The sequence below is a fragment of the Larus michahellis genome, chromosome 4 (genome assembly GCF_964199755.1).
Source record: "Larus michahellis chromosome 4, bLarMic1.1, whole genome shotgun sequence".
Classification (NCBI taxonomy): domain Eukaryota; kingdom Metazoa; phylum Chordata; class Aves; order Charadriiformes; family Laridae; genus Larus; species Larus michahellis.
Genome location: NC_133899.1, coordinates 49,608,277 through 49,629,580, shown reverse-complemented (window position 1 = coordinate 49,629,580; position 21,304 = coordinate 49,608,277). Strand labels below are relative to the sequence as shown.

At 42.9% G+C, this 21,304-nt stretch overlaps 1 protein-coding gene across 1 annotated transcript in view; it reads left to right on the top strand.

Moving 5' to 3' along the window:
* LTK (leukocyte receptor tyrosine kinase) overlaps positions 1–21,304 on the top strand; it is a 107,674-nt gene that overhangs the window by 57,892 nt on the left and 28,478 nt on the right. The window contains 9 exon segments of the mRNA XM_074584600.1: positions 1,587–1,724; positions 2,646–2,798; positions 3,890–3,990; positions 5,878–6,044; positions 11,318–11,412; positions 16,798–16,899; positions 19,057–19,234; positions 19,772–19,922; positions 20,650–20,842. Of these exon segments, the coding sequence (XP_074440701.1) occupies positions 1,587–1,724; positions 2,646–2,798; positions 3,890–3,990; positions 5,878–6,044; positions 11,318–11,412; positions 16,798–16,899; positions 19,057–19,234; positions 19,772–19,922; positions 20,650–20,842 (1,278 nt within the window).

Here is a 21,304-nt window from a genome sequence, read left to right as displayed (position 1 = left end):
ACCCTGTGTCACCAAAGCCTTTTCCATACTGGGGCTGTATCTTCCAAATCCGTAAAGAAAAGAAACATTGATCTGCACTCCATGGGGTCTGTTTGCTACTGCCAGGCTGAGAACTTCTGTCTAAAATGAAAATAATTGGAATGTAATTATTTTCTCCAAAGTACTGAGAGCTCAGCTCAGAAGTCCTTAGTTTTACGTAGCACTTACAGTCCTGTTGTGAATGTCGTGCAAATGATCCTCAGTAGCTGTGCAGAACCTTGCTAATGTCATTTAGGCTTCTTGGAAGTACAAGAGTCTGTCGGCGCAGGCAGCCTGCATACTGGAGACATAATCTTCACTTCCTGGTTTTCAGGTTTTCATGCATTAATATAATGCTATTGCCTCTGTTTTGCAGACACTGAAGAAATAGCTTGAAATGTAAATGCAAAAAGCTTCGAATGTAAAAAGAGAGTACTGGTTTCACAGACCTGTTTTATAATATATCATGAGACTGGTTTTGATCATATTAGAGATTTAATTTTATTGCAGTCATTAATCTTCTAATTTAACAAACATTATATTTTTAATGTGATGGTTTTTTGACAGTGATGGAGTTTTCAGGGGATGCATACAGGCTGAAGCAATATGCTAAGCATCCCCCAACAGTCCCTAAATAAACTGATGCATGTACTCACGACAAGCCTTGTGCTATGAAGAAATACTATTTCAGACTGTGTACCTGGATTGTTGCAGAGATGTCCTTTTCTTTTGCTTCTGGAATTGGTCCCCTAACTTTTGCATTTTTTTCCAGAGCAGTAACAATCCCAGTGGAACTTCTGTGCAGAGCTCTGCTAAAGAGGAGCAGGCCCAGAAGAGACCTACACAAACCTGCAGGTCCATAACAGACCTGTGCACACACACATCCACAGCACAGGCTGGGTGCGTTAGGAGTCTTGCTTTTGGGAATATCAGACTTAAATAATTGTGCTCAGCCTGGTCACTGGGTACCTGTGCAGTCAGACAAATGGTCCTGGAGTATAGCTGACTGGACTGGCTTGGGTGTATGAGTAAAGTTCCCATACAGTGAGCTGACCTGCTGGGGAAGCAGCTCTCTTCATGGGCAGGATGCCACAGAGCTGGCACAGAAATGTGTCAGCAGCATGAGTGTTAGTTAAGCCTGAGTCTCAATAGGGCATATCAATGTGTCTGTTAGGACGGAGCTGTAAGTGGGTATCTCTGCCGCCAGCAGCAGAGTGTCATGCAGCATGAGACAGCTGCCTGGCAGGTGCGCAGTCACATGTGCAGAACTGAGGAGCACACCACAGGTCCTTCATTAAAAAAGAAAAGTGATTATCTAAAGATAGAACAAACACAGCAGAAAACGGTGCATGAGAGAGAAAGGAGCAATAAATTTGGTCTCCCTGAGAGATGAGGTGATCTGCAGGAATATCTTGCTGGATATAAACTTAATGGTAAAAAGCAGAAATGAGTATCATTTATCACCCGAAGGACACTTTCTGAGGTCCTTCATGTGAAGGCTGATACACATGAAGGGTCATACACGTTCTGCCAACTCATCTCTGGGTTTCTTTCTCTTTTTCCCTTAGATAAAGAAAACCAAGATCTTTCTATATATGATAAAGGCTCCACCTTCCCCTGCCTTCATGGAGGCTGTGTCAGCCACCTACAAATCTGTGAATTCATCAGTGATTGCCCTGCCAAAGAACAGGAAGGGGTGAGGTGTGGTGAGTATGTGGCATGGCATTTGGTGGGAACCTTTATCCCATTAGAAGAAATAATTTAGAATGAAAAAAAATAAGTTAAATTGATTCCATCTCTAGATTAATTCAGTATTTTGCCTCCTGAATTAATTTAGCCTATTTACACTAATTGGATACCAAGATTCTCTTTGAAATCCTGTATATCCAATATAGGATAGAATGGATTTGTTTGTGGAGTTTTTTTGGTTTGTTTTTTTTTTTTTTTTTTTAAATATTGCAGTAAGGAGCTCAATGACCTGCTTTTCATAGTTGCCTCTACTTCAGAGAAAGGCAAAACCAGTCTGCGTCTGGGTGAGAAGTTCCTTCTGAACCTCCCTTCAGTGGAAGGTGCTGATCATCTTCTAGTGCCATCCACCAACATAATCTGTCATAAATTTGTCCCCACAAGATCCCCAATTCAGAGCTCATCTCGCGTATCATGACAGAGAAATCCCTCCTGACTCAGTATATGTGGTGCTAGGAAGCATCATTTAGCTTTGTTGCAAGCACAGTGGCAGAGATCAAAAATAATATCTTGGTTGGCCTTCCTTTAACTGAAACACAGAAAACTTTGTAATGTTTGTAATTTCATATACAGCAAGGCCTTCATAAACATATGGCAGTTTAAAACATATTAGATTGTGGGAGCTGCAGTTTTACACAGTATCTAGAGCAGGAAGGAACTGCAAAGCCTCAAATATCTCCAGAGGCTGGAGTGTTGGCTTTCTAACGGTGACTTGGGAAATAAATAAATGAGACCAGTTAATATTTTGACATTGAAAAAAATCTATGTAGCATAAATTGGGTATCTTTGACAACCACAATGAGTTTTGACTTTTGTTGCTGTTTGTGTTCTTCCATAAACAAGTTTCTGCTGTTTTCCTGCTTTTTTATTCTCCATTGTAGACAGTCTCCCAGAGGGCTCACATTGCTCTTTTGAAGAGGGTCCATGTGGCTGGACACTGAATGAAACTGCAGCATCTCCTTGGTCTATTCGGAGCTCTACTGAAATGATTCAGGATGACTCATTTGTAGGGTCTACCTTGCAAGCCACTGGAGGTAAGTTCCTCATAGTTCTCTCTCACTCTGTGTGTATGTCTATATACAATAGCCTTGAATTTAGTTTTTTTTAATTGGTTTAAAATTTTTGGCAGCATTGACGAATGAACTTTAGCATCAGTATTACCTGTAACAACTTCAAATGTGGCCAAAATTAACTTTTGAACATCATTCAAAACTTCATATGAAACAAGTTCTGCAATAAAGTTAACACAAAACTATTGGAGACTGGGCTACTTCTTCACCTTTAACAAAATTATATGATGAATTCTTTTGTTTATATATACTTCCCTCCTTCTTCCTCTTATGAGCTATGCAATTGCAGAGTGCTTCAGCAGCAATGTGATAGCTGCTGCATCATAAAATAAAAATTGCCCAACAGAACTGGGCAGCTTGTATAAACAAATCTTGGAAATTCTTGACAGACTCTGCCAGTGGGTTAGGAGGAGCATCACATGGAAGCATATCCAAAGACCAAGTGATCATACACATTCTGTGCCGTAGAATATTACAATAAAAAAGAGTCAGTTAATTTCCAGAACTGTCAGCTTGGTAAATAAGGAGGAAAGCCAGACCCTCAGATGTTCAGGTTGAGAGTCATAAGTGTTCAGCACAAATGATTCTTGCCTCACAGTTCCCTGACAAAATGAAGGGTGTCCATATGAGCGTCCTGTTTGTCTCTTGAGAGCTTGTATAAACTGTCCCTGAGAACAAAGACTACAAATAAGCTCTTCCAGCCCAGTGTTTGTCTTAGCAAGAGTCATTGATGCTAATGGTGTAAGAATTAGGGCTGATCTGGAGCTCACTGTAGGTTGGTGTGAGCCCCTGTATGGGATCATGCTTGGGTGGCGTCTGAGGTTTATGCACTCATGTTCCAGGAAAGGGTTTGCGATGTTGACTTTTTTGTTGCTGAAATCTACCACAATGCTTATTATATCCAACTTAGCTGCCTCACTAACAGATTTGCTCTCAAGCCATGCTTGTCATCTTACTTACACTGTATTTCAGCACAATGATGTTAAATTATTTCAAGAGAGTATAAAAAAGGAAAACCTCATCCTGTCTTTTGTGATTCACTTTTTTGTTCACAGGACACTTCCTCTACCTGCGAGCAGACAGCAATCAGACGAGCGGTATGGCCAAGGCTTACAGTATCAGCTTGCCAGCCAGTATTGCCACTGAAGACTACCAGGTATATCATGCTGTCCTAGTACCTTTGTGGAGTTAGTCATTAGGCTGCAGGCACTGTTTACACAATATGCCCATTCTCCTATGCTTCTGCACACTCTACCAAACACCAGAAAGCAAAAGAGCTGGCTATACCAACTAGATAGCTACTTGTTTGACACTGGAAAGGAGATGTGAGGTGCACCCCCAGTAAGTGAAAGCAGGAGCCCCAAAGCAACTCCTCATCATGGAAAACTTCCCATCCTACCTGTACCGATCATTCCTCTGAAAGAGACCTGGCACCTAAATTGTATGGGGTGGTCTTGGTTTGCAGGAAAGGGAGTGGGCTTTCTGGGCTATTGAGACATTCAGTATAGCTGCTGCTGAGGCTTCTCTTCCTAAATTCTGCAATACTTTCGTAGGAGTTAAACTCAGTCTCAGTCTCACTGAGAAAAAGAACGTAAAGTTAGTAGGTATTAGGTTTTCCAGGAACAGATGAATATAATAAACTTGTGTTCACATTCTTCAGAAATTTCAAAAGGTGAGTACAACCTTGCATGGATAAAATCATGTAACTTGCCTTCATCCCAGATCTCTACAAAGAATAAGGGTGACTACGAGATGCTGGAATTAAAAATATTAAATGATATTGCACTCATAGCACTTAGGAAAATTAAGCTGCAAGTTTGAGCTGGAGTCCAGCCCTGCTAGGGGAAAACAGAAAGCTTTGATGCCTCCTAATTACAGCTGGCAAAAGAAATATAGTGCAGGTGCCAAAAGTATAACTTCAGCATTTATATTTATTTATAAATCCAGGTCAAGTTTGTTGGGTAGTTCCAGCAAAATAAAAAGTACTTGGAGCTAGGTTTACAAAACCAAGAGGGAGGAGAACCAGTAGCTGTTATTATGGTGTACAGGTCTCGGAAGATCTGGAGCCATCCTGTCCTCCACTGGCAAGGATTTGAACCCTCATTTCAGGAGCAAGGAATTTCTTGTGGTGGTTCTTTGCAGTGCATGCGTGTGTGCGCTCCCTTTTCTGCTGGTGCTGGTGCTCTCTGTAATAGAGAAAGCAGCTGAATGCTCAAAGCAGTGGTGGAAATGGCAGTTCTTTCTTGCTCTGTGGCAAAGTGGAAGTGGTTGCCCCAAAGAAAGAGGAACAAGTCCTGCTTCAAAATATTCTTTGGCTTGGTGGTCAGGTTGCTCACCTGATCACCAAGTGCTACAGTCCAGATGGTGCCTATGACTTGGAGCAAGTATATGGGTTGAGGTTTTCTGCCTCTAGAGACAGCCTAATTCCTCATTTCAAGGGCAGCTGGGGCAGGGCACCTCTCCCCTCGGGGTGCTTTTGTGCCCTATATGGGCCTGCACATAGGTTGAGCCACCTCAGTGTAACACATTAACCTGAGTGGTTACAATGGGAATCCTTAAAAGATTTAAACCATGGTTCGAACCCTTTCACAGGAATCTTTAAGCTGGTGAGAACACTGAAAAGGAATGTGGTTAGGATTGTTTTTCTGCAATAACCTATCTCTAGTGGAAACATGTAATGATAAAGCATTTATTGAGTTTAAGCCTGTGTTCCTCTGCTGTACTACTTTTTGTTCCTGAAGGAGATAACAAGGAACCCAGTGCTTTCTCACCCAGATGGTGTCTCAGGCTGTGGATGTTATTGTTAGTGGTTGGAGAACAGCTGCCTAACAGGAGTGTCACTCAGGGTCTCCACCAAAAAAATTCTGTGCTAGGAACATTGATGAGTCACACACAAGCAATGGGGGCCTTAGTGACGTGCGTGATTAAACAGTTTGACCCAGGATCAAAGGCTTGGTGTCTCAAATCCCCAGAGGGGAGAAGTGAGTACCTTTCCCTTTTTATCACAGGATACCATTCTTTTTCTCTTCTTCCTCTATTACAGATCCAATTCTCAGTGCATGTTTTTGGCAGCTACAATGGTACTGTCTCCTTCTTTGTCAAGGAAGAGATAAAGGGAGCTCCAATCACCTTGCCAATGTGGGAAAGAGCTGGGAGCTGGAGTGACCACTGGTTTCTCATCACCTTACCGATGCCAGTGCTTCAGAACCGGTAAGAGCTTCACTGGCAGCATCTAGGGTTATCTCTAGAGATTTAGGAAATTGTTACTGTCTGTTGTGAAGCATCACTTGCCTTCTTCCACGGCCGTTTCTACTGAAAAAATTACAGGAGTACTGCAATTCTGCTTGCTGAGGAAGTGTTCTGTCATCTGCGCGTATCTTCGTGCACGTACACAGCTTAGCTCAGCAGAAGCCCATACTGCGTGTCTGCACTTAGAAGCAGCCTCAAACAGCACATAGGTGTTGGGAATAGCAAATGCCTGTACTGGAAACATTTTAGCAATCTGAGAAAGCCAGTATACTCACAGTGGCAAAGTGCTCCCAGTAGGAAAACAGCAATATAATCGTAGTTGCAGTTTGTACTCCTACAGTAAAAACAGCCATGTGAGTCAAATGAGTGGCAAAACCACAGTTTAGCCAATATAACTGTCTAGCCTAAGATCTATATCAGTTCAGCCCAGGCAATTGGAGATCATTCATTGCCACATCACTGATGCAACAATCTCAGGAAAAGACCAAATCAGCCTTATACTAAAATTTTCAGTTTTAGATATGAAAATACAGTGTGACACTGGTTTTCAAATGAAGTAAAATACTGAAGATTCACGGAATTTCAGCCTAATCTATTTTTAATTAAGTATTTCTCCTCCCTCACCCAGAGTCATTTGGTCTCAAGCCATGTAGCTGGTGTTAGCAGCTAGTTATTTTGCATGACACAAATGATTTTTAAATTGCTCCAATCTGGGTTTTTTTGCCATCTTCCTCAGGAAGGCCTGTTTCACATGACACTTAAGACAAAAAAATCTCAAAGTCTATAAAATGAATTTGATAAATGAAAAAATATCTACCTAATATTGGCAATAAAGTCTCAAAACTTCACTGATTTAGAGGTGTGAGCAGATTCCTTTTAACTTCAAATATTTGCCATATCTTTGTGTAAAAGGCTAAGGGATTTGGGTCTGGAAGTGATAGTAATTCAGACCTAAGCAACAGTAAAGCTCAGCCTCTTTCTAGTTTAATTTCATGATTACCTTTGGTCTCAGCATTATCACGTGTTCACCATATGCACCTTTGCCATGAATTATTCCTTTAGGATAGGATAGGACTGCATGCTGGCAGTGTATTTAATATTCTTGTCTGACACAGTCTGGAGTCCTGTGGATTAGCATCTGTTTAGTTCTGCATATGTAAAGTATGACCAGTGAATTTGTACAGAATAGCTCTTTCCCCCAGGCACTTTCATGTGGACCTAACCACAGAAGAGTCCCAGGGACTCTTCAGAGGTATTTAAGACCTTCTGCCTCCTCTGATATACGGTCAGTTATGCTTGTCCCCTGAAGCCTCTGATTTCTGCATCAGCCCTCAGTTCTGAAGGGAAATGGATCTTCTGTGGCGGGAGGGAATGGACAGCAAGAGGCTTTAGGGACCACTAGCCAGCACTGCATGAAAAAATTTGATATTTAAATACTGTAATATTTGAAAGAGTTGAGCACTTAGACAAAATGAAAGAAGTAAGTAGATCAAGCATGCATGCATGCATTATGCCAATCTGTTTCAAGTAGTTCTATCTTGTTTCATTTCATGTAACCTTTCTGTGTGCCATTTTCAAACAAATTTAAAACTGATGTGGCACAACAGTGGCAATCACTGTGGGTGAGGCTGGAACAGTTCGACCTAGCAAGCGGACCTGTGCTACCTGAGCTAGCCAAGTGACTGACAGCAGTAATAAGTTGTCATTTGCTGCACTGATCTATAACAGAAACAGAAGCATCCCACACCTTGCTGGAAGGTGTTGCAGCTATTTGTCCCAAGTGAGGAAACCCTGGTCTTTGTGCTCACAGGACACTTGGGCTCCATCCCACGCCTCTTGTCTTGTTCCTTCCTTGCTCTGTCCTGTCCCTTACACCTGCTTCTGTAAGCACTCTGTGCCTTTCTTCCTTCTTTTAATATACTTGATCTCTCTTCCTTCTCCTTTAAGCTCCCATTTCTGAATCCATTGTATCTGTCCCATGCTTCCAGTCATAATTTCCCTCTCTGAACTCCTCCCTGTTTCTTGTTTCCATCTTTCTTCCAGCAGGTGCTGTCTCTGTGTGTTTGTTTTTTACTAAGCCTGACTCCCTCGCCTGCACTTCCATTCTCTTCTCCTCCTACTTACCTCTTGTGCACTTTTATTTTGATGATACCAGACCTACAGTAAAGGTTTATTCCCAGTTTTTCTGTTTGACTGTCTGTTTGGTTCTCCCCGTAGACCTCAGGCCCAAACCCCCTGCACACCAAGTCCAAGCTCCCCTGCTGTAAAGTTCCCAGGGAGCTCCCCGGCATCTCCAAGATGCCACCTTGTTCGCTCTGGATTCAGTTCAGGCAGCTTCTTTCTCCTATTTGGCCAGGATCAGCGAAAGAAAGAAGGGCTGGGGAAGAAAAAGTGTATCCATTACTTTGGAAGGGCAGGTCTCACTTTATGTAGCTGAAGCAGGACGACGTGACGCAGTTCATGACAGCACTGCCATGGAAAGTACCATTTAACCTCAGACTTGAAGATAGCCAGGGAAGAGGAGACTTCTACCAGGCATGGTAATGTCAGGCATTTTAAATTTTGAAGGATATTTTACTAAAATTTTGATAGATTCTCATTCAAATGCCATGTGACTCTTCCTCACAGATTTCAGATCCCACTTCCAATACCTGGGAGCACAAAGCACTTAAAAAGTTGACAGCATTTTTGAGCATGGTCAAAATAATGAATCCCTGCATTGCCTCATCCTCAACACTGGCAAAACGTTTTGACTGCTAGGCAAGTCATACCAATCACCCAAAATAGAAAAGTTCAGCCTAAATTGGTTTAAGGTTGGTGAAGTTGCAAACAATTGTAAACAGAGGCTTAAGGTTGGCAAAGGTGCAAGCGACTGTAAACAGAGGTGTATGGTGAACATTGCTGTACAATCTTAGTGCAGTTTGGTATAAACCGCCATGAATGACGTTTCTGTATATTTGTGGGTGCTGACAGTTTTCCTCTGTAATACAAGCTCCAGCAATGCTGTGTTTAGGGAATTTTTTTAGCATAGAGTTTGGGCTGGCATGCCATTTTCCTGTATCCTGAATCTTCAGGAAACTCCTGTCCTTTTCTTGCTGTCCTTGAGAAAGTATGAAAGGGCTATATTTTTCCCTGGTTCCTTGAAGGGATGATAGCCAGTAGCAAAGTGGATGGGAGGGGACAGATCATACAAGGAGAAGGGGTAGACATAAATTGCAACACAAATAGTTGTTGTAGCAGGACATAAATGGCTTGATGGGGCCAGAGGAGAGAAGCCTTAGTGGATAGAAGGATGAGGCCATGGAGGGGATATGTAAGTAGTTTTCAGCAACAGCTTCCTCCAATGAATTTATTTCTTAGGAGAGATGGAACACAAACTACACAGTTCACGTATCAGCCTCCCAGTTGGGCACCTAGCTACTTGGAAAACTGCTTCTGGTGATCAGCTGGCAAATTCACTCACTTGGTTCAGACACACGGGGAAAAAAGTTGCTATCAGAAGAAAATCAGGCAAGCAGAAGACCAGACATCAGAGACCTTAAAAGTGTAATACACTGGAGTCAGGAAAGTGAACTCAATAAGCATGAATACTGGAAACCCCTCTGGCTAATGCAGCACAGAGTTCAAAAGGCAAATTCCTCCTTTTTTACGGAAGTTCTGAGGAAGGGGAGGCATAGAGAGCCCAACACTTTTGAGATGTCTATTCTTGTGCATTGGAGGAGGAGGATCATTCCCCAGGCTCCCACTTGTACTCAGCTGGATCAGAAATCTACCTTGTAGCGCAGTGCCATGGATCCTCTCCTGCTCTTACTCCATGGACCAGATGCAGTAAATTGACCTGACCAAGAGTACGCTGCAGTGTGTGTCTTAAGTAAGGGATAGTCTGTGGTGTTGTATTTATCGCTGTGAGTCCTGGAGGTGCCCTAGTTCTGGACTCAGGGTGCTGTGACTTTCTTTCATCAAATGGCTTGGGAAATTACTGTCTTGTATCAGTGGACTTATGTACAAGGTCTGAAAATATACAAGTATTGCTAAATCTGCTAATAAAGAGGCAGGTTTCTGCAGGAAGGGAATCTAATAGCAAATTCCCCTGCTAACCCCATAGCTAAGACAGTGGTCATTCAAGACACCCTTGATTTGCATTTATGCACCAACACTCCCAGAGCGCTCAGATCCTGTAGGTGCGAATGCTTTCATTTAAGCACAAGGGGCCATTCTTGAGTTGGGGTAAAAGCAGCTTATCCCTAAAGATTTTGATGCAGCTATGCAACATGAGGTTAACTGTGGATATGGAGCAATAATTGGCTGGTGGGTGGAATACACGCACATAGTTTATGGCCACTGATTTGGGACAAGTGTGTTCCTGGCCTGAATGATTAATGTCTTAGGCAGGCCAGTGCTTGATCTCTCATAAATCATCGCTGAGCTTCACCAGTGACAGCAGTAGAGGTCCTCTCCATATGCTTTTAATAAGCTCTAAATGAACTGGACATCAGACATCTGTTTATTTCTGAAATTTAATGAAAAACAATTCAGTCCTATCCATTAGAAGGAGATCCCTCAGCCCGTTTTCTTTCCTCCTTGTGAATTCAGAATGTGGCAATGCACGTGGGACATGACAAACCTCCTAGATAAGTAGCTAAACATCTGGTCATGGTGAAAAAGATGAGACAGCCCAGAAAGTGAACATTTTAGGGAGTTATGGCTGAAATTTAAAATGTCCTGGCCTTCAGCTGAAATAAACTCATGTCACCTTGTTGAGTTACATTGGCTGAGTATTAGGCCCAAGATTCCTGTCTATTTGGATATTGTTGTTCTGTTCAGTTTTTATTCTGGCTATCTCTTTAGGAATGGATTCTTTTTTCCCTTCCCTTTTGCACATTCCTGTTTATAGCTGTTGAATAAGGATGGTTGTGTATAACTATTAGTGAGGGACAGTAGCTTGTCTTTCTACATGTGTGCTCAGATAGCAGGGCTAGTAGGCTCTCATTCTTGTTCCTCATGAAGTGTGGCATTATATGAATGTTGGTTGGTCCTTACTAACTATTGACATGTGGATCAGATTTCTAGCAGGCCCTTTTGGCTGCTCAGCAGGACTTTTCTGGAGGAAATGTTCTAAAGAGTGTTGATCATGATTTGATGATAAGGGAACATTGTATTTTTTAGTGGTTTTTTTTTTTTTTCCCTCCTGTCCCTTTGTCTGTCTTCTCTAAAACTTCTGTCTTATTGCAAAGGTTTCAACTGCAACTCCTGGCAACCTGGGGCTGGAATTCCCAAGCTGACATTGCTATCGACAATATTACATTTGGACTGGACTGCTTCACTGATGGTAAGCCACAAATGTTGCAGAATCCCTTAAAGAATTTGGGTAATCAGCATCCCAAAGGCCCAGGACACAGATTCTCTGTTCCCCCCACAAAGTGCACATGGATCATTTGTGTTAGCTTTTACAGCACAATGCCATTTTACCTCAGACCTACTGAAGATTGCAAGTAGAGGCAGTTTTACAGCGTGTCAGAGTCTCCTAGTGTTCTTTTTGTCTCTAATCTGGGGTATCCTGTATCACGTAGTTGAGACCTGTCTGTGTGTCTTGGCAAGGAACACTAGACTTCTTCCACTTAGGGGCTAAGGAATGATTACATCACACTGTTCTTCAGCAGTCCCCACTGACCTATGCACCCTGGCAATTGATAGCTGAAGGGAATTTGTTGAAATTAAAGGGGAAAGTCACCATATTTTAGTGGAGGAAAGGAAGAAAATGAAGTAATAAAGTGACTCTCTGACAGTAAAGTTTGGATTACTGCAACAAGTTTGTTTTACCCCGCAAGGAGCTATATCAACTGTCACTGCCAGATAGATAACAGGTGTGCTTTCCTTTGCTTCATTACTGCGAATGTGACTGACCACAATGTATTCCACTGAAAAATGGAGCCAGTGCTACCCTCTTAAGCATGTTAGCAACAGCTGGACAAGTAGAAAGAGGCTGGATACTTGAACCACTTGCAAATGTTAGAAACTGCCGCCTTTTCGTCCCTGGAGAAAAGACCTGTGTGCTCTGATGTAAAGGAACTGGAGAATGTGCTGCAGTTAAATTGTGATGTCTGTTGCAGACAAAATGTGCATCAGCGGTCCTGCGCTACCCTTCATCTGTCACCACACACCATGTGTCAGCATTTAGAGTAATAACATGTCCCTGCAGAGGCTAGCTGTAGCCTAACATAATAGGTGGGTAGGGTTATGTCAAAACAGACGTGTTAAAAGTCCTTCATCAACAAAAGCCCTTTTCCCTCCTACCTTTGTCTGATTCAGTCACCTGTTCTCTGTCCCTTTGTTCTGTGGGCACTGAAACTACCCTTCTATAAAATGCTGAGCACACACATTTTCATTTGAAATTAAGAGGAAGAGATGTTCCTTGAGAGTAATGTCATTTGTTCACTCCAGCTTCTTAACACCCCTGCCTCCTGAACCCTTTGGGACCTCCATGCTAACGCTTGGTTTTGAAATCTTTTGAGGAAACTGAAGTGAGTGACTCCAGATGCTCTTGTTCCAGCTGATGTGCACCCAACTGCTGGAGTTTACTGCCCTTCTGAGAGCAAATACAGCCTCCAGTCTACCTGCAGCATTTTTCTGGCTCTGGTGTAGGGATGCATCCTTTGGTAAATCGGTGGGGCTTAGATGCCACTGCAGCAATGTTATCAGAGCCTGTCTGTATAGGCCAAGTTACTCCTCATTTTCAATTAGTATAAATCGTACTGATGTCCAGGAGCAGCTGCCGTTTATGCCATCTGAAGGTGTGATCCAAAGATGTGTGACTCATGCAGAAGAAAGACATCAAAAGGAAAACATGTTTCTCGGAAGCCTTGTGCTTGCCACTGTTCCTTGAATCCTCTTTGCAAATTGATGTTTTCTCGCCTCTGAAAGCAACCCCCTTGTGTTTGTCTTCTCATGACTTTAATTCAGTTAGGTTGCAGAGAAGCCCGGCAGCTCTGCTGTGTTTTCAGTAATGAAATTATTTCTCCCTGGCAAGGAGAGGTTTCAGATGTCAGAGATGGAGCCAATTAAGATCCAAGCGGTGAATTCTTTGCGTGAGGGAAGCAGGAAGGATGTATGGCAGGAAGGAAGAATTTGCTGCTTGCTAGGATGTAAATATTATTTTCTCCATCTATTTCAGTCCTGTAGTTCAATTGCTCTACAAAACCCAGTGCAGACTCTGAAAGCACTGCTTGTCTGTATGCAGGCTGGGAAAGAAGGTGAGGTTTTCCATATACCTCAAAATCAAGAGGAGAGATTCAGTAAGATTTAGGAGGAAAACAAGTGTAGTGAGGGCAGCTCAGGGGACATCAATAAGAACAAAAAACAAAGAGACCATTCTTTGGATGGCAGCTCCTGGCTAGTGGCAGATGTTTTCTATGTGAAAAAGGTGAGATCAAACCACCTTCTTATTCATACAATCACCTTGTGTAAGACAGTGTCACAGACCAGATGACGTGCTTCTGGTTCATTGTGAGAACTTCTAGGAGACAGGCATAAAGATATCTTATCGTTTTAGTGAACTAGTGCTCTCTTAGGAAGAGGACTGAATTGTGAGTGTCTAAATATGAAGACGTGGGCAGGAATAGCAAATAGAGTGGTGATTGTTGCCCTCCTCAGTGCTTATGTGGTCACTGCTTGTACTCTTACCTTTTGATGCTCCGAGTGTTATATTGTTCCAGTTAAGATCCCAGGCCTGTGGTCTATCAAAGTGCATTCTAGTGCCCTGACCTAGGGATTACATTTTGTTCTGTGTATCATTTGCAATTTCCCAGAAGACTGGTTTATGAATGGCAAGACTGTCCAAAGAGAGCTTTTGTATAACATATCTCTAGTTCTTGACTTTGGAGTCCCTGACCCAGCGAAGTCTGGTTCTGTAGACCTGCCAGTCTCATTGCTTGAGGTGAATGGTGGGGGGTGGTTCAAGCCTCATTACTGCCTCATTTCACTGATTTCAGAAGGTGTTGGCTAAAAATGCCATAGATAACCAAAGGGATGGGGAAGGGGAAAGCTGGTGCCTTATTATCTGTCCCAGTCCAGGACAAGCTGGAGAGGCTTCCAGGGATGCTCCAATCTGCATCAGTAAGGTGAGATCTCTGAGGAGATCATGTACACTTTGAGAATCTCGTAGGGCACCTTACTCTGATTAATCCCGGCCGCAGGACCACACGCTCTTTTTTCACTACAGTCCCAGAGACAGGGAAGTAGGAGTGAGTTACTTTAGCTCTTTGCCTGCAGCAGATGCCCTGATACACTTCCCTCTATCCCTTTTCAGTGTGGAAACTGACAGCATTAGCTAAAGCCTGGAGAAAGGAGTCCTGTGCTCTTCTTATTTTTCTGATATAGGTACACCTTAATATGAATTAAGTCTTGTTCCCTTCCATTCACTTAACCGTCAACATGTTGTCTGTCAGAGGAGGAAGTGGAAGCTAAAAAAAAGAGAAGGCTGCGAGGAGACCTTATAGCAGCCTTACAGTACGTAAAGGGGGCCTACAGGAAGGATGGAGTGGGACTCTTTATCAGAGAGTGTAATGATAGTACATGGGGTAATGGCCTCAGACTGAAAGAGGGTAGATTTAGATTGGATATCAGGAAGAAATTCTTTACTGTGAGGGCGGTGAGGCACTGGAACAGGTTGCCCAGGGAGGTTGTGGATGCCCCATCCCTGGAAGTGTTCAAGGCCAGGCTGGATGGGGCTTTGAGCAGCCTGGTCTAGTGGGAGGTGTCCCTGCCCATGGCAGGAGGGATGAAACTAGATGATCTTTAAGGTCCCTTCCAACCCGAACCATTCTGTGATGCTGTGTGATTCTGTGAAAATAGACTGGAGTACCAGCCCCTGGATCCCTGGGCTACATCATGTTTGTAGAAAATGCCACTTTACAAATTCATGTCTGACAGTGCAAAAAATATCAGCCTTCTAAGAGTTAATGGCTCATGTGGACAGCATGATGCTCAGCCTGTCTTGCGGCTTGTCTGCTGCTGAGCATAAAGAGACAGAAGCTTTTTTCCAGCGTGTTGAGGGTTTGAGACTGTTTGGAGAAGGAGGAAAGATTGTTTGTCTGGAAACAAGGCATGGCCTTAGGATACTCAGTTGGGATGCTGCAAAAAAATCCATGCAGACACACAGACTGACTCTATTTCAGAGAATGATTTACATTCCTTCGCTCTGGCAAACATAACTAGACTTCTATGTCTCCAAGGATCTGAAACTGTTGTGACCTTTGGGATTCGTAATTCAGTGCAGGCCTTGGGAGACAAGCATCTTTTCTGGCCATGCATTGTCTTTTTCATTTGGTTTTCCTTCTTGTCTTTGATCCAGATCATTTGTTTTGGGTTAATTTCATTTTTCTCTGGCTTGACAGCTCCATCCATTGAAGTTCTCTATCTCAGTATGAACAGAGTGTGTCAGTATAAAGCTCCCTTTTACTTCCATCCATCAATGTTCTTTCAGTCAGACCTGGGGGGAATATTCTCAGGAGTAAGAGCTCAGCAAGGTCTCCATGCTTCAATTAGTTATTTGGCCTTTCTGACACAGCTAACAAGGGTGTTAATTATCGCTATTTAGAGCAGTGGCTTTGCAGCAGAGATAATTGTCCAGCTGGAACTGCCTGAGTCTCTTTTGAATAGAGCATCAAACAGCTGTTAGATTCTCACAACTGGAACTGGAACAAATTGAAATATTTGTAATGTTTTTCACCTAATGAAAAATGTTCAGTATGAAATTAACTGAGGGCTCATAAAATGGAAGGAAGTCTCTCCTTTTTCTTACAGAGATTTTCCAATCTAAGATCTGCATAAAAATGGATAATTTAACTATTGAAACAGGATGCTTGCAGATTATAAAACAAGGGTTCAGTTATTACTTTTTCCTGTCTTAAGGCAGCTTTGGTTGTGTAGTATTCTCAATGCATTCAGATGCTTTGGGTCAGCAATTGCTTTGAAGTCACTCCTCTCTGAGAAAGGGCTGATCTTTAAAGGCCTGTTTTATTGGTCAGAAATATAGCGCTTTGCTCTGTGTTTTTCAAAAAGGTTTTTCCAAAGATTTACAGCTTGTGTCAAGGGTATGCTGCTGTTTCTTAACTGTATATGTTAGTGATACACGTAATTTTATTTAGTATTTTATTCTCTAAGCAAGGTCTGAGGTGCTCAAAGTTGTTTGCTGAGAGGGGAATGATCTGTTAAGCTGGCTTACTTACCATGATGCCATTCAGAACCAAAGATAACAATTTTTGCTCTTGCTCTCCTTTATACCTCCACTTGTTTCCTGTCCAGAATTGTCACTTGTCCCTTTGACTAGCATAGCATCAATACCTGATATCTGTTCTCCCACACTATGCTTTTCCTAAAGTCTCTTGTAATCACAGCCAGTGCAATTTGCTGGCCAAGGAGCTTATCCTGCAGGTGAGCCTGCATGGGATAACATGGAGAGTTTGTGTTTATGTGAAGACCTTCTTCTTTATATGAAGAAATTATGTGATTTCAGCGCAGATACCAGTAGCCAACCCAAGACATGGGCCTAAAAAAGTAATAAAAAAATTATGATTGTTTAAAACACCTTTTGTACCCAAGGTATTGTTATTTTAACCAAATAGTTATACTTGGTTCATTCATGTGATCTTTAAATTTTCCATCCCTCTTTTCTATCATCCTCCATCTCTCTTATCCATTCTACAAACTATTACAGGAAGACAACCAAATCATTTTGGTGGGAAGCGTCAGTACCCACGGGAGATTGGTATCCTGGACGAGCATCTTCTGAACCCCCTGGAAGAGCCCTCCCTCCCAGGTACATGATTCAGTACTGAAAGCCTGTTTCTTGGCTATAAAAGGTGGCTCCCTTCCCATCTCCTGTGTGTGATCTGCCTGCCCTATCACAACAGGGCAACTAAACAAAATCCATCCCAAAGATGTGGAGACCATGTCAGGTAGTGTCTGTTTGGCTATAGGACAGTAGTTTGCTGGAGCCCAACTCTCCAGTCCTTAAATAGCAGGACCTTTTTAAAGAAAAGCAGAATCTTTAAGTAAAAGCAGAAGCTTCGTGACTCGAATTCGGAGTGCACAAAAGCCAGCTCAGGAGCAAAAAGTGTAGGCCAGTACAGAAAGCTGGGGACAGAAGGAGATTTACTGGGACTTGGTGAGCAGTGAAGCTGAATCTAATGAGTGGAGAACAGAGGTGTAAAGATGAAGATCCAGGGAGGGGAAGTGAGGATCTGGAAATCCACTGAGGAGAAAAGCTGGATGAAAAACTAGGAGAACAGGGGACACTGGGGACCAGTTTACTGACAGCAGTAGAGACTGCCACTCTGGAGGACAGATAACAACTGTATGGGTGAGAAGAGCTGTCTGAAGGAGGGCCTGAGGAGGGGAGGTTGTGCTTGAGGCTGCTTCGCTGCCAACAAATACCTGCGTGTGAGTGCACCACCTCCTGAAGACGGTGACCACCTGAAATGTGACAGTCTGTACTGCTGTCAGTTCCTGTTAGCTCAAGGAGCAGAGATTTCTGTAATGTAGCTAACACTCTTTCCCCAGTGATCCATCTGTGTGTTCACAGGATGACATCTGTTGGGGATAGTTTGCTTGCCTTTTCCTTTAAACAAGATTAGAATTTTTCTTTTAAAAGTTTGCAATTTTTCTGCTATTTTAATCATTCAACCCTTAAACAATTCTGGCCCTTGTGCATGCACTGCATCATACAGTTTTTAGATACATTATTGAATAGGTTTATTCTTAGGCCTTATCTCATTCACTGGACAAGATGGATCAGTTTGGGTCTTGGACAAGGGTTGTGAAATGGAGGAGATGGTTATCTGCTGCATTGCTGTAGAAACAAAAGAATAATGCTTAATGAGAGCCAGGCAAAAATTTGCTTGGAGGAAACCCCTACTGAAAGTAGGAAGGTGCTGTTGTCACGACTGTTGCTGTTGCCACTCGTGCAAGCCTGAGACAAGTCACTTAAAACTTTCACCACCTTTCATAGGTGGTCACTAGTTGCAATGGCAGATGTTTTCAATCTTTATTTCCGTGTATATGCTTCAGTTCTCACCTGGAAAGTTGAATAATACCGCCTTGCTTCATACTGGCACTGAGAAGAGAAATTTGATAATGTCTGTGAGACACTTGGATGAACGCCTTCTCAGAAGTCTGCCCCCCTCCCCTTCCCCTCCAGTTGATGGGGTTTATCTGCAGTTTATGATTTATTAAATAGTATGCAGGAAATAAGGTGAGAGGGGAAAAATGCAAACAGCGACTAAATACAGAGCAGTAGTTCTACAGCTAGAATAAAGTTGGGATAATATATGTACTCTCTGATCATGTAATTAAGGGTGGTATCTTAGTGGATTGTATTACAAGGGAGCAGCATTGAAGTTGAACAGATAAATTTAACTTTAGCATGTATTAGCTTTCAAATCCTCAAAATTGTAATTGCAAGTTTAAGCATTTTTCTGTTTGATTATAATAATAAGCATGTGATCAGACAGACATACTGACTTTTAAAGCCCTGTAGATAGTGTATACTGCCGCAACATGGTCTTTATCTTGATCATCTGTTTCTTATATAAAAATCATTAATGTTTTTTGTGAATAATAATAATGTCATGAGGTTCATACAGGCCCGTTTCTCAAGCCTGTCCAGGTCCCTCTGGATGGCATCCTTTCCCTCCAGCGTGTTGACCGCTCCACACAGCTTGGTGTCATCGGTGCTCAGGCCCACCATCCATGTCACCAACAAAGATGTTATATAGTAGTAGTCCCAGTACTGACCCCTGAGGAATGTCACTTGTCCTTGGTCAGCTGTCACTTGTCCCTCGTCCCTTGGACATCGAGCCATTGACTGCAACTCTTTGAGTGTAGCCATCCAGCCAATTCCATGTAGCCTTTTGCACATGTCTGAGAAATAAAGGGAAGCTCACATCTGCCCCAACTCTTACTGGTTTGGTCACAGGGGACACATCTGTTGTTTTCTGGTGGTTCACAACATGTGGTGCCAGTGGTCCACACGGGCCAACTCAAGCTCAGTGTGACAGTGCCTATAAGAACAGCAACGTATCGGTGTCTGTGGAGAAAGAGGGCAAGCTTCGGGGAGTGCAAGTCTGGAGAGTGCCAGCCACAAACCGATACAGGTGAGTATCAGTGTGTGCTGGAGAGGCAGACACGTTTAACTACTTTTTGTTTGTGGAGTTTCAGCAAGTATAAGTGTGGGACCATCTGTAGTGAGTGGGTGGAGGGGGCAGTGAAGTAAGAGAGAAATAGGAGTGCTAGCTGTAAGGATTTGTGTCTGAGCTACCACAAAGCTTGGAAGGGTGGAGTGGTGACTTAGAAGAGATCAGAACAGGAGTGACTGTGGGCATATGACCGAGTGAAAGTGCTGCCATCATTTCAGTCCTGAAGCCTTGGTCTTCTAGATTTGGCTACACTAGCTCATGCTATTTGCTCCTAAAATCTCCATCTCCAGTGCCCTAGTGTAGAGTCAGTCTGTCCTTTTGAGCAGCCTTGGCTGCATGGGTCTCAAACAAAGAATAGCCATGAGATGCTGCAGAAGGGGAGCCTGCTCAGGAGCAATGCCTGTTTCGGACTGCAGGCTGGTGAGAGCAGATGGAGTTTCTTTGGCGGTGAGAAGTATGTGATTTCCCTCTTTAACTACTTACTTTTTCTTCCAGGATTTCTGCCTATGGAGCAGCTGGAGGGAAGGGAGCCAAAAACCACAATAAGAGGTCCCACGGGGTTTTCATCTCGGCCACCTTCCAGCTGGAGAAAGATGAGCTGCTGTACATCTTAGTGGGGCAGCAGGGGGAGGATGCCTGCCCTGGGGTGAGGGCTGCACAAGCACATGTGGACAGAGGCTTTGCAGATACAATTCAGTGAGATTCAGTGGGTGGCTTTGGGTTTGGTGATGAAAGATAGAAATCCCAGGATCCAGCAATGAAATCCAGTCAGGAGACTGGGAAGAACCAATAAACCATGTTAGAAAGAATCTCAAATATAAAGAACTCTGAAAAGAAAAACAATCCCAAAATGCACAAACAAATACGAAGCCCACAGTAACTTTTCTTTAAGCTCCTGGTATTCATCAGCTTTCTTCTGCTTATTTTAAGCGGGGAGATGTTAGGCGAAAATTGTGCACTCCCTCTCTTATTTTTCCACAGACTAGGTTTCTTTCTGCCTGCCAGGATTTCAGATAATTTAATATTATTTATGGAAGCATCCAGCAGTGTTGTGGCTGCACTGTGTTAGGTACTCTCTAAGCTTACGTACTAAAGTCTGAATCCAAAGCCTGTCAAAACCAGTGGGAATCTTTCCACTAACTGCAGTGGCCCCTGTATTAGACGTATATAATGACAAAAAAACCCACTCATGACAAACAGAAATTGGTTACATGAGTGCTTATATATATGTGTGTCTTCTTATGCTAGACCCCATGATTTGATGATTTGAAAGTCCTTTTCTCACTTAAGCTCAAAAGTTGCCTCTTTTCAGCATGAATTCTTTGGTATTGCCTCTTGCTGATATCTGAGTGAATCTCTTGTCTCCTTTTCAGGGCAATCCTGAAACCCAGAGGATCTGCTTAGGGGAGTCATCTCTCATTGAAGATGATTACAAAAAAAAAAAGGACTTGAAGGAATGGGCTGGAGGAGGTGGGGGTGGAGGAGGAGCAACCTACATTTTTAGAGTAAGTATTTCCTCTTTGCATCCCGCCTGAGCAGTGTCCAGCAGAGCAACTAGCTTTCACTGTCAGTCCTGGCATATGATACTCAGTTTTTTAAAAAAGGTGAAGAAAAAGGAGACTCCCTCTCCCTCCCTCCCTCTCTCCCTCCCTCTTCCTCCTTCCCTCCCTCTGCTTGTGTCTGTCTTTTGTCTTTTTAATTTAAATCCTTCCTCTCTTTTCACATCCTTGATCATACCTTGTCACTGTCACTAAGCTAGCCGTACCGGTTCCTCTGTTCTTGATAGCTCAGGTCTGGAAATCACACCAGGATCCCACAGTCCTACCAAAAAAAAATCCCAAACCCCTGGTGTTCAGTTAAGCAGTTATTTTTGTACATAGAAACACCGTGTAAAATATTTTTGTAGTGCAGTTAGGAAACAATAAGTAGCATTGCCCTGGCCTCGGGCCACTCTCCTTTGGGATGCTTTTGTGCTTTTTGATGAGTTTGTGAGTTCACATATCCAAGGGATGTGAAGTTGTTCTGATA